The 12,946-nt window shown below is 48.1% G+C and overlaps 1 protein-coding gene across 22 annotated transcripts in view; it reads right to left on the bottom strand.

Moving 5' to 3' along the window:
* Positions 1-12,946, bottom strand: part of TTLL5 (tubulin tyrosine ligase like 5) — a 224,711-nt gene that overhangs the window by 211,554 nt on the left and 211 nt on the right. For 20 of the 22 annotated variants that reach the window (XR_006281938.1, XM_043516209.1, XM_043516200.1 and 17 more), the window contains exons 2-6: positions 11,515-11,678; positions 5,549-5,655; positions 1,975-2,057; positions 1,129-1,235; positions 476-606 (exon numbers count right to left, since the gene is read on the bottom strand). Coding sequence is in view for 21 of the 22 variants with exons in the window: in XM_043516209.1 (XP_043372144.1) it covers positions 476-606; positions 1,129-1,235; positions 1,975-2,057; positions 5,549-5,655; positions 11,515-11,591 (505 nt within the window). In the remaining variant the exon portion in view is untranslated. Of the gene's footprint in view, positions 1-475; positions 607-1,128; positions 1,236-1,974; positions 2,058-5,548; positions 5,656-11,514; positions 11,679-12,785; positions 12,937-12,946 lie in introns of those variants that run through there. The other 2 variants (XM_038406329.2, XM_043516207.1) reach the window with 2 other exon arrangements.

The following is a 12,946-nucleotide window of genomic DNA, read 5'->3' as shown; positions in this document are numbered from 1 at the left end:
AAGTGCCCTCAGTAGGTCTGTTATTGCTTAAGCTGGAAACTGGCTTTTCTTCTCTGTCTGGTATTTCTCCTGGTGCCTCCCCCTAGCATTCCCAGATGTTGGCCAGAGATGCTATGGTGTTGGCTTACAGAAATTCTTAAGGATAAGCCCTCTGATGCTTAGACCCATTAGCCCTCAGGCACTAGGATTTCTTTCATCTGCAACTGATAATGCTGAAGGGCTCAGCTCTCACACTGAGGCTATGGGGTATGCAACTTTCCTAGGACAGGGAGGATATAAACAAGCCAAAAAACCTGTTTCAGATAGTGTTATTCTAGCCTCCCTTCCCTCCAATTGTTGTTGTTCACAACACAAGCAGAGTGGTTTCTCTCAGGGGCCCCAAACACAACTGAATAAGCACAATTCCCCCACATACACCTACGTACTCCCTAGCTGCTGCTGCTCAGGGGCTGGGCATTGCCAGCCAGTCACTTACAGCAGAACTCCTGGTACTCTGCAGGCAGGATGAAGGTCTGAGGTAAGATGTGGAATGTCTTGAACCCATGGGTGTACTGCATGCGACTAACATTCTTGTACAACCTGTCTTTCCGAGTCAGTTCATATGACCTGAAATTACAAAAGCAACAGCTGTGTCTTCTCCAAGAAGTGTCCCTCAGCAACCCACACCAGTGTCCTAACACTGAGGGTTTGGTTACTAGGGCTCTCAACTCTGCCAGAGAAACCTCAGTCCCAACCTGCAGCATCCCCTTCTATTCCAGTCCAGAGTCTCCCTTTAGCTTTGCCAATACCCCTCAATCCTCATCTGCAGCAACTCATGCTATCCCCATCGTAGGCCTCCCAAGGCAGAGACTGACCAGAACTGTCGTTTTAGTGACATGGACAAACAACCCACCCAACCCCTTTCAATTGTACACCAAATAAAATGAGACACCCAATACCTGAGCTGGAAAGGCAAGTGCACTCAACCTAAGTACTGTATTCCTATTGCCAGATAGGAATGAGAGACAGAATGTGTGGCTCAGTCCTGATGCTCTGGGACCTGTGTATCACCCACCCCACATGTTACTTAGAGACATTGATCTTCAGTCCCCTCCAGACACAAGAGCTTTGCTGAACAAATTCACTTACCTGGGGAAGTGGTTGACTTTCTGAATATCTGAGAGGGTGCGCAGCAGGTAGGGCTTCAGGTGGGATCCTGTCCACATGAGGTTATAATCACTACTGTTGGGGTGTACCTGAGGATGGGACAAAGCCCAGAAGCAGATGAGACAGACCATACCACCACTAGTAATAAGCACTCTGCCCTCTTTGAGGGACCTGGGAAGTTTCTAGCCTAAGAGTCCCATCTACCCACTCATGGATTGGTCTGTCCCACTACAGTTTGAGATATTCCTACCCCAAGATGTTGCAGTGTTGCTAGGAGCTATTAAGTAGCAGTCACATCCCAACCCTAGATACAGCTGTTGTGAAAAAGCTATTTTCATAGGCAGTCTAAATCCATTTTTAAAGCATTCTGAAGTCCCTCAACAATCCTGGGAGATTGAACCCTAATCCATCTCTTAAACAAAAGAACTCAACACTCACAGGTACTCGCTGAAATATCCTGGACTGTACATGGGGTGCTGATATGGAACGTGGTAGATGCTCGAGAATGATAAGCATTATAAGGCACCACCACACACGCTCCTGCCTGCTATCTTAGGGTGTGAAGTGAGGCTCCAAAAGGGGGGGGGGGAACCCAACCTGTATTCTTCCAGCTAAGAATGCTTCAAAAACTGGGTTACAATGAGAGAACAAAGAGCACCGCTGCAGAATTGTGCAGTGTTCGCTGATAAACTGGCTGAAGGTTAAAAGCACCACAGGCCCAGGATCATGCACTATATCCAGATTTGGAAAGAAGCCCAGAATTTCAACCTTTGCAGTATGTGTCCAAACTCAGTGGCTCTCAATATCCTTGAGATCTGATGCACACACCTCGTGGAATCCATGGGCAGTCAGAATGCTGCGCACCAGGCGGCTGTCTGTTTTCACAATCTTATAGGACAAGCGATAACGCTCTGTGAAGGCAAGAGATGGAGTTAGTGACAGCATCTGAGGTACCGACAGCCTGAATACCAAATAATAGCAAAGCAAGATACATGAACCCTGCACAGCTTCAAGGAGGGAGAAGAGTGCCATTCCACTTTGCACACTGCAGTTATAAATTTTATTAAAGCTAATGTTTAAAAGTAAATTTACACAAATTAAGAGGGAAGGTACTGTACATCTGGGTTCAGGCTCAAGCTATGAGGGATTACAAGTATTGGTTACAAGGTTCACAGGATACATACACAGTACATAACCATCATAGACCCAGATTGGGGTGCGGGAGCTTTTAAAACGTCAGTGGATAAGTGGTCTCAGGTACGCCACCCACAGAATGTATTTAGAGTCCAAGTCAATACTGGTGGAATGAATAAGTACATGGGTGGGGTGCGTCTCTTGGTTCATCAGGGGAGGAAGCGGGTTATTTCCCTGACTGGTATTCTTGATTAGTTGACCTGGTACTGATGATGTCCCATGATGTGCTCCATGTAGATGTCTCTGGACCACCTGATGGTGTTGGACATCATAACCTGTCTCATGAGCTGGGCATAGCACCGACCGACTCCGCATGCTCGCAGCACCGGCTCATTGTGGGGGTCCCATGTGCCCAAGGCCCCCCATGACCAGGGCGTGAACCTGGACCTCGTAGCCCTGGGCTCTCAGGGTGTCGGCCAGCAGGGTGTATTTCAGCACCTTCCGAGCCCAGACCTCATGGGAAGCAGGTCACTTGTTTTCAAATGGCACCATTACGTCCACCATGAGGACCACCTTCTTTTCTGCATCATGACGATGTCGGGTCACAGTCAGCTTTCCGTTCTGAGGATGGCGGAGTCGATGGTGATCTTCCCCAGGGATGGCTGAATGACTTTCATCAGCCGGTTCTGGATAGTGTTGTGGCAGTGCCACCAGGCTCTGGAATGGTGCTGGCATCCACACAGGATGTTAGGTAGGGTCTTGGAGTAGCACTTTGCACATTGCAGTTATACTACATCCATGATGAGTCTCTAGGTGCAATAGCACTTGGCAAAGCACAGGGTTACACAAGATCCCTGTGCAACTCTTGAGTGGAACAGCACACAATGATGCAGCATTGGATTATACCAGTCCCTCAGTGGTCAAATTTCTGCCTTTAGTCAGTCCAGTCTCTTATGACCTGAGATACCATCTGTTCACAGACTTTTCCAGATATTTGATTCCCAACAAACCTGATTTCTTTACAGGTCTCTTCATGGGCTCTTTTGCAACACTCCAGAGTGTTATCCCAATATCTTCTGCACACCTCAAAATAAGTCCAGGCAGCCAAGACTGTTTGGTTCATTCCACAAGCCCCACACTAACATGCACAGCTGTGGATGTGGCACTGGTCCCAGAACTTGAATGCTCACACCATAGCAGTCATCCAACGCCCACACTACACAGTCATCTAATGAATGAGACATGAGCAAAGGGAGCAGCATTGGATTTTGAGTCTGTACAAATGCAAGAAGCAGGAGGGCTGGGGTAAGTAAAACAGTACAAAGTTTGGGGGGGGGGGGGGGGGGGAATCAGTATCCACAGAGAATCACAGAACCAAGAGCAGTAAGCAGCATTGGAAGTATCAAAAATAAAGAACTAACAATTAAAAGATTAGTGGATAGAGGAGACAAAAATGTAATTTATGTGGACCTATTAATTTAAGGGAGTTCAGCAACAAAAGAAATCATCATGGGACTGGAATAATGGATTGACAAACCAAGGTACAGAAGAATTAGCATAAGGCTGAGGAATTCCATAGGTTAGTTCAAGCTAGAAATAAGGAAGCAAATCAAGTGCAGAAAAGTAGATTGAATCTCAGGGAACTTGTTCATACTGCTGAGAACTGGTCTCCAGAGGGAAGGGGTAGGTGCCCCACCACTCAAAACATTTAAACCTGGACTGGACAAAACCCTTGAGAACAAGCCAGGTTGGACTAGTCTTGTCTATGTCCAGTTTCTATGAAACAGGACACCACATCACAATAAGATCCTCAGAGTAAGAGCAACCCCACCTACCAGCATACAAGCACTTATCTCAGACACAGATTACATGGGCCAAAAGTTCTCCACCCACAGGTTATCTATCCTACCTAAAAGGGCCATAGGCATTCCTGCCTGGGCTAGACATAAGAAATTAGGCGGGGGGAAATGTCTGCATCTTAGTGAAAGAAGCCAAGGGGAATTCAGCTTTTTCCTAATTCTTTACATACTACCCGAGTCTTTGCAATAGAAATGCTCCCAGCACCCAATGCAAGGATATCAACTCTTGCAATTCCTGACAATTTACAAGGGCTCTACCTTTCTACGTGATTTTTTACTCTCCCTAGCTGAAGCTAAAATGGTTTGGTTTCCCAGCCCCAATATCACAAGAGATTGGATTTCCTTTTGTTTACATCTACTTCTCTGCTAACAGTCTTGATAATGGAGATGGACCAAGAAGTTAGGAGGGTTTGTTACTGTCAATGCTGCAGTTGGGCCAGCAAGGGGCACTTGCATAATTTCTGATGTGTCCCACTAAAATTGCCCAGGTTTGTGTGTTTTTAACTTCTTGACTATGGAGTCATGAATTACCATCTAGATCAGGGGTGGGCAAACTTTTTGGCCCCAGGGCCATATCTGGGTGGGGAAATTGCATGCAGGGCCATGAATGTAGGGCTGGGGCAGGGGGTTGGGGTGCAGGAGGGAGGGAGTGCAGTATGCAGGAAGGGGCTCAGGGCAAGGGGTTGGAGCGCAGGAAGGGTGCAGTGTGCAGGAAGGAGCTCAGGGCAAGGGGTTGGAGTATGGGATGCAGGAGGGGTGCAGGCTCCGGCCTGGCGCTGCTTACCTTGAGCAGCTCTGGGGTGGCAGCGGGCTGATGGGGGTGGGGTGCACAGAGGGCTCCACCCGCTGACCTTGCCTGCGGGTACCTCCCCTGAAGTGTCCATTGGCCACAGTTCCCCATTCCCTGCCAATGGGGACTGCAGAGGAGCAGTGCCTGCAGGCAAGGGCTGAGCATGAAGCCTTCTAACCCCGCTCTCTTAGGGGCTGCAAGGAGATGGTGCCGGCCACTTCCAGGAGTGACATGGGGCCAGTGCAGGCAGGAAGCCTGCCTTGGCGCCACGGGGGTGGCAATCCTGTGGGTCGTAGTTTGCTCACCCCTGATCTAGATTCTAATACAAACACAAGTCAATGAATCATTTAGAGGCAACTAGGTCCAGTCCAGATCCAAGCCAGATCCAAGGGAGAACAGCCACTCTCCACAACTCAGCCCTCTAGTTGCAGAATGTTTTCTAAACAGGTGGCTCCCAGCACGGACTTGAACAAGAAAAAGAAAAAATTGTGACCAATCCCAAAATATGGCCAATCTCTTCTTTCCCACCTCAGAAAGGAGGAAGGCACCTGCTTGGAGGCTGCCCAGCCCCTCTCCTCACTGCAGCAGGCCTAGAATTGGCACAGGTCACTGCACCCACCTCCAATCAGGCGGATGTAAGTGTCCTTGGTCAGAATGGCTTCTGCATGAAACACCAATATGGGGATCCTCCTGCAGCCACCAGTCCACATGATGCATGGGTGATCCCTGCAACAGAGAGATGGTTAACATGAGAGCAGCAGAGCCTCATGCATACACAGTGGATTACTCACTATGAAGGAGTCCTAGTTAGTCCCCTCACAGCAGTGTCATACAGTCCCAGGCTTGCACACCAGCCTGCAAGTGTGATATGCTTAAAGTACGAGTAAATCTTAACCCAAAACCACCTTTTTTGTGTCTGTCCAATCCAGAACAAAGCAGGTCTCATTCAAGGGAGAACAGTCACTCTCCACAACACAGGCTTTAGTTGCAGGATGTTTTCCAGACAGCATTGGCTTGACCAAGAAGAAAGAACTGTCACCAATCCCAAAACATGGCCAATCCAGACAGCCCCTCCTGAAATCTCTATTTTCCCTCCTTCATTTTACCTTTGGCTTTTATATTTAATTTATATAACTGGTGAAGTAACTTACATGACTTCCCTGAGAAGAGCCTCACACTTCTCTGCTAAAGGTCTCAGGAATCACATCTCTACACAAAGCAAGATCCTCACCCAAGAACAGAGGAATACAGCAAGCAAATATCCACATTCCTAGCCCCACCGACCCAAGCAAAGCAGGAGCCATTCTGCAGTACAAGGATTGCATACCAGTTCACTGCTGCCTTGCTTCAGATCTGTACTCTCAAGTGCACTATGCGGCCACTGTACTGGCATCCAGGGCTCAGAAATTAAACAAGCAACAAGAATCACACATTGTTCTACACACTGGGTGACGCTATCGGCACCCTCTTTTTAACTTATGTCAAAGACAGTAGGATTGCAGCCCAGAATTCCACAGGGTTGTCTATGGCCACTCAGCAGCCTCTAGAGGCTACAGGTGCCAGAATCCAATAATTATTTTGAGCCAAGCAGCCAGGCCACACTATATACTGGGAACAGTAGCCTCTATTAAAAGGGGAGAACAGTTACAATCTGTTCAATTTGATCCCAGTTCAGTCCAACCCTTAGCTAGGTAGTTTGGGCATAGTCCCTTTTGCACCTCAGTCTTGCTTCCTCTTTGGTTTTGCAGATTTTTAAAAAAAGTTATTTGTTAAGGTACCTAAACACAGAACACTACAAGGTAAGCCTGGCAACAGCTCAGTGGTTTGAGCATTGGTGTACTAAACCCAGGGTTGCAAGTTCAGTCCTTGAGGTGGGGATTGGTCCTGCTTTGAGCAGGGGATTGGACTAGATGACCTGCAGAGGTCCCTTCCAACCCTGATATTCTATGAAACAGGAATAGAAACAAACTGTATTGTACCAAACAAACTTTAAAAATTGGCTAAAATGACAGTGCCTTGTTGTTGCCTAGCACCTGCCACATCTCACTATGTAGTGTCAACATGACACTGCCTTAAAGCCCCAGACTATCAGTGCAAACACACTGAAGTTTGTATGTGTTCAAAGACTCAGCACCAGGATGGAGCACCTTATCTATCAGCAGATCAGTGGCCTGCTTTACCTGCACTGAGGTAGCCAGTTCCATAACATGGAAGAGAAAAGCCTGAAACAAGAGTTGACAGTCTGGTGAATGTGTCTGTACAACTTATGAATCCTGGTTGATACAGTACTGAAGTTGTAAAACTACTTTATCACAGAATGCTCCTCTATGCATATCCACCATGGATTGACAACCTATAGAATGTCCACACCAAACTAAGGACAATGGAGATTACTTAACTTTAACAGGTGTACTCTGACCAGACAACAGATACCCTCAGCAGGTTAGCTGGAACTGGGAGAACGTAATTCCCCAAATTGTCTGCAAGGAGTGGGAAAGCAGAGAGGAAAACTTGTGTTTTAGAATCCTGTACACAGTGTCTGCATTTAACATGTTATATGTACTACATGTGCCTTGAAGAGGTAAGCTGTGGGCCCAGAACACCCACCCAACTGGAGTTCTGGAAGGCGGTAAGTCTAAGGGGTCCACACTGAGTCTAGGGGCTGGGCAAGGAACCACCTGACTGCACCTTTCAGGCAGGAGTGCTAGAAAGAAGATCTGCACCCTAAGAGTGTGCACAGAGATCCTAAGACAGTGGCAATGGCTGGTCTCCGTTCAAAGACAGTAATTAAAATATTCAGGGATTCAGCAGTCTGGTGAGTGGCCAAGAGGGGGAACTCCTCTGGAGCTGTGACAAGACTTTAAGCAGCTGGAGAAATGCAGCACAAACTATTGAAAGCTATTGTGTAAATATAAAAGCACAGAAGGCAAAAATTTACCATCCTGTCTAAGTGGATAAAATGTAGAGTCTTTATAACTCACTGCCAAGGAAAATCAAACATGAATAGTTACAGAAAGAACACCCTGGGAGGGGGTAGGACATCTTTTAGATCTACATGGATCATTCAGAAGACACATACAGAAGGGCAGATATGCAGAGCATGTAAAATTTTTGGCATTATCTGTAACTTTTCTTCAGACACATGCCAGAGAAATGTTGCTTGTTTTGCCTGACCAACATCCCTATTAAGTGAGGCTACAGTCCAGGGTTTGAGCTGACTAGGCTGCAGCAGATACCAGCTAGTTTGCTAGGCCTGCATCATTAGGCTGTGTGCTCGGAGATATTGAAAGTTCCTAATGTAGCCTTGCCCCGGAAGTGTTTACCCTTGGTCACAGTAGAACTCATTCCAGGGAACATGACGACTCAGTGTATTGGGTAGGATATAGAGCCTCCCACCTCCAATCCTTGCTTCAAATCCCACCCAGGTGGATAGTGGACCCCAAAGATCTACTCAGCCAATATGCAGTGTTATTGTAGCTGTTTGTGTCCCAGGAAATTAGAGCAGGGGTAGGCAACCTGCGGCATGCAAGCTGATTTTCAGTGGCACTCACACTGCCTGGGTCCTGGACACCAGTCCCAGAGGCTCCACTGCTGGCCTGGGGTACTGGCCGCCGGTCCCCTGCCAGCTGGGGTTCCGGCCACCAGCCCCACTCAGCCTGCTGCCGGCCCCTGGTCCTGGCCGCCAGTCCTGGGGCAGTGAGGGCTGCAGACAGGGGCAAGAGGGGTACAGCTCAGCACCACCACCTTAAAAATTGTTCCAGCACCACTGTTCTGGGATATTTTTAAGTCTTGATTTGCTGCTTACATCACTATCATGCCATGTGGAACAGTGCATTGCTTTCGACATTCAGATTAGAATGTACATGCAAAAACTGGACTCAGAATTTTCTGACTGACTTCAAGATTTCCAGCAATTAGGCCCAATGCTCTTTTCTAATTAAACCTTAAAAGTTCAGTGAAAGCAACTTGGATTTGTTTGTATTTCAGTGCATGGGTGTTGAAGATTTCAAAATATAGCTCATTCAGTTAAAAAGCTCAGAATTGTGGGCATCAAAGTTTGGAGATTTGCAGAGTGCACTTGAAGCTACTGAGAGAGATCATGGGGTGCCTCTATTCTGACCTGCTGGTCACTACCAGTGAAATTTAACTGTTTGAAGAAAATTGCATTTGCAATGTTTTCAGTATTTGGATCCACATACCTGTGTGAACAGGTATTTTCACACATGAAATCGGTCCTCTGTTGCTCTTGGAGCCAGTTACCAACCGTTCACTAAGCCTGTGTGCAGCTTAAAATATCCAAATACGTGCCAGACATTGGAAAAACTCAGCAAGGAAAAGCAAGGGCAAGGATCACACTAAACTGATAAGATTTGCATTTTAATTTTAAATGTAGCTTCTTAAACATTTTAAAAACCTTATTTACTTTACATACAACAATAGTTTAGCTATACATTATAAACTTATAGAAAGAGACCTTCTAAAAGCGTTAAAATGTATTACTGGCACGCAAAACCTTAAATTAGAGTGAATAAATGAAGATTTGGCACACCACTGCCGAAAGGTTGCCGATCCCTGAATTTGAGGGACAAGATGAGTGGTGTAATAGCTTATTGGAGAGACTTCTGTTGATGAAAAACAAGCTTTTGAACTTGTATGTCTTCTTCAGATCTGACCTGAGGAAGAGCTTGCGTAAGCGCAAAAGCTTGTCTCTCTCACCAATAGAAGATGGTTCAGCCAATATGAAATAAATCCATGGATTCAATGAAATTCCTGCCAAAAAGGTGTCTACATCAAAAAACCACCAGCACAAAAGTCCCCCCTTCACCTTTACAATCTCAGGAGAAAGGCCAATAACTGAAAGAACCATAAAATCTGAATTCTCTCCAGGACAGGGGAAGGCACATTGTGGGTGAGGCACAAAGGATTCAGTCTCCAAGGGCTCCTTTTTAGAGCAGTGGGCATTATACAGGATTCTCTGCTTGTGCCCCAGCTAGATCCCTGTTGTTATCATTCTTTGAATCTGTTGAGTTCTGGGCTTAGTGGTCCCTCCCTCACATGCCCACCAACCCAATATTAAAATAGGCTGAGACTTTTCACCAGTGATAAACTCTTAAAAAAGAAGATTCAATATGCTTGCCTGTATCTTTGGGTACAAATGAATAGAGAAGTACCTGTGTACCTCCACCCCACTTCTGCATTTCTAGACAGAAGTGCACAAGAAGGTTCCTGTATGGGCACCTTGTCAAGGCTGAGGTAAAGAAGTAATCTGTGTGGGCTCCCTCCCCACATGGGATAGGAAAGATCTTTTCCCCCTGGACCATCCAATCAGACCAAATGTGAACATTTAAACAACTATTTCATTTCCCTAAATAAAGGCAAGCCCCATCTCCCCATACTCCCTTCCCCCATCCAACCAGACCATTCATGCCTGAGCCCTCCTATCTGGCCCCAGAATCCTCCCACCCACCCTTAGGTGAATTCAATTGCTCACCCAGGGCCAGTGTGCAGCAGCACCAAGTCTGAGCACAGGCTAGCACCTTACATAAGTGGAAATCGAGCCAAGACAGCAGGAAGAGGCTTTAGGTTAAACTCTGCCCTGAGGATTTGCAGTTAGGCCACTAGGGCTCAGACTATTTTCCAAGCGACTGTTCACATTCATCCCTACCATGACCTTGGTCACTTGGTGCAGACATTGACAAACTGTGGTCTGACTGAAGGACACAAACCTGGGCCCTGCTACCCCTTCCCTGCTATGTTGAAGGACAACTGGCCAGCTCGATTTTGTCTGGAGCAACAGATAGAGGCCCTTTGCATGGTCAGCTTAGGGAAGCCTATGCCTCAGGTCTGGCTATGCCAAGAGTGGCCTTTGAGAAACAACAGAACCTATCTTGTTAAAGCAAACTCAGCTAATGGAGAAGCAGAACACCATTCTGGAAATGGACAACCTTGGAGCAGCAGAGATGGAAAGAGGTGCTAGACAAAGCTGGGGGTTAGGGATGACAAGAACTCAAAGATGAGTGGAAGAAACATAGTTCCTATTAAGCTTAAATACAACATGGGGGGCAAGAGCGCTCAAATGCCCTACATAATACAGCAGGCTGCTCTGCAATTCCTTGTGCTCCCACAGGTGAAAACCAAAGCAAATGTAGCCAGCAGAACGGGGGCTACCCATATTTCCCTGAATGGCACCAAAGAGAATCCACCCTAAGTGAGAAGGGGATGCCAGTGAGTCGTGAAAGAATGTAGCAATAGATAGGAAGCCAGAAAATGAGTGGTGCGAGAGAAATCACAGCTAAGGCCTCCTCCCCTTCCAGAGGCTCCCTCTCTACAGGAAAGGGGAGCCTTTTAGGCTTCCCAAAGCAAGGAGTTATGCACCTACCAAACATACCATGTGACCCTGATCCTTCTTTATGATTAAGAGCCCAAGATCCACCCCATCTATGTCCCTCCTCAGCACACAAACTTGACAGATGGGAGGAGAGAGAATGCAGCTGTCACACTAGATTAGTAAATATCTCCAAAGACCCCAGTACATTCCAGGTGAAGCATAACTAAGGTTCAGGCATTATGTATGTTTTCACTTACTCTGGCCCTTCTTCCACCTCTTCCTCCTCCGAGGACGAGCCAGTTTCCTCCAGGTCCCGAGCCATCCCAACTGGCATCTCCTATGGGAGTTTTCATGCAGCCCAGTCACAGTGGTCTCTTAGACCCTTTCATATAGAATCAGTAGATCTAGCCAGTGCAGCTACCTGCAATCATCATCGAGTATGAATACAAGACTGAGCAGAATAGCCTAGAGACATAAGTCAACTCAGATCTACATAGGACATAAATTCTACTGCTACAGGGCATAAACCAACCTACTTGCTGCCAGGAGGCAAGAAGAAACTTCCATAACTGTCAGTTCTTGCACTTTCCTCTGAACCATCAGGTTCTAGCCACCAGGCCAGGACACTTGACTAGATGGGGGGGGGGGGGGGGCAGCACTGACCTGAGATACAGCCCTGCTATCTTTTAGTCACAATGATACTCCTTTAGGACCTTCTACCATCACGAAGAATCCCCTGAGACCCCCTCCCTGTGTCGAGCAGCTCCAGTGCAGGGAGTCCCAGGCTAGTTTGCCCAAGTGTCGTTGGGCTGATTCAGCACCCCAGAGGAGAAAGTGACTTTCCTGTGCGCCTGACTCAGAGACTAGCCTGAAAAGGTCTGGCTGCTTCCGCACTTTCTTCCCCAAAGGCTTTCCTTACAGGGACAGGTTTCAGAGTAGCAGCCGTGTTAGTCTGTATTCGCAAAAAGAAAAGGAGTACTTGTGGCACCTTAGAGACTAACAAATTTATTAGAGCATAAGCTTTCGTGAGCTACAGCTCACTTCATCGGATGCATTTGAGCTGTAGCTCACGAAAGCTTATGCTCTAATAAATTTGTTAGTCTCTAAGGTGCCACAAGTCCTCCTTTTCTTCTTACAGGGACATGCTCTCGTCAGACACAAGCCCTGCGGCTCCACGCACGGGTAACTGGCGGAAGCTCTCTGGCCTGGGTTATACAGGAGCTCAGACGAGAGAGAGGCGCCCTGATGGTCTCTTCGGGCTTTATCGCCTACGAAGGAAGGACTGGACCGCCACGCGGCCCGGTGCCGACCCGCGTCCCTCTGGTCGCTGCCCATGCAGGAGCCTCCGACTCTCCCCAGAAGGGTCTGTCCGGGATGCGCGGAGAGGCCAGCACCCCGGTGACGCCTAGGGGCCAGGGGACACCACAGGCCGCCTGAGATAAGGGGCTTCCCAAAGCAGCGGCCCCGCCCCGCCCCACGCCGCCCCCCCCCCGCCACCCGGGGGTCCGGCCGCTCCCCGGGGAGGCACCTGGCCCCGCAGCGCGCCACACAGCCAGCCGGCCTCGCCGAACGCAACTGCCTCGGGGCTAGCGAGCCCGGGATCGCACCAGGCTGCCCGCCGCGGGGACCCCTCGGGACTTCCAGGAGCCCCTGGGATGGCGCCGAGTCCCTCCCGCCTTCCCCCCCTAC

Source organism: Dermochelys coriacea, chromosome 6 (genome assembly GCF_009764565.3).
Source record: "Dermochelys coriacea isolate rDerCor1 chromosome 6, rDerCor1.pri.v4, whole genome shotgun sequence".
Taxonomy (NCBI): domain Eukaryota; kingdom Metazoa; phylum Chordata; order Testudines; family Dermochelyidae; genus Dermochelys; species Dermochelys coriacea.
Note: the sequence above shows the minus strand (reverse complement) of the source record. Positions and strands in the feature narration are given on the sequence as shown.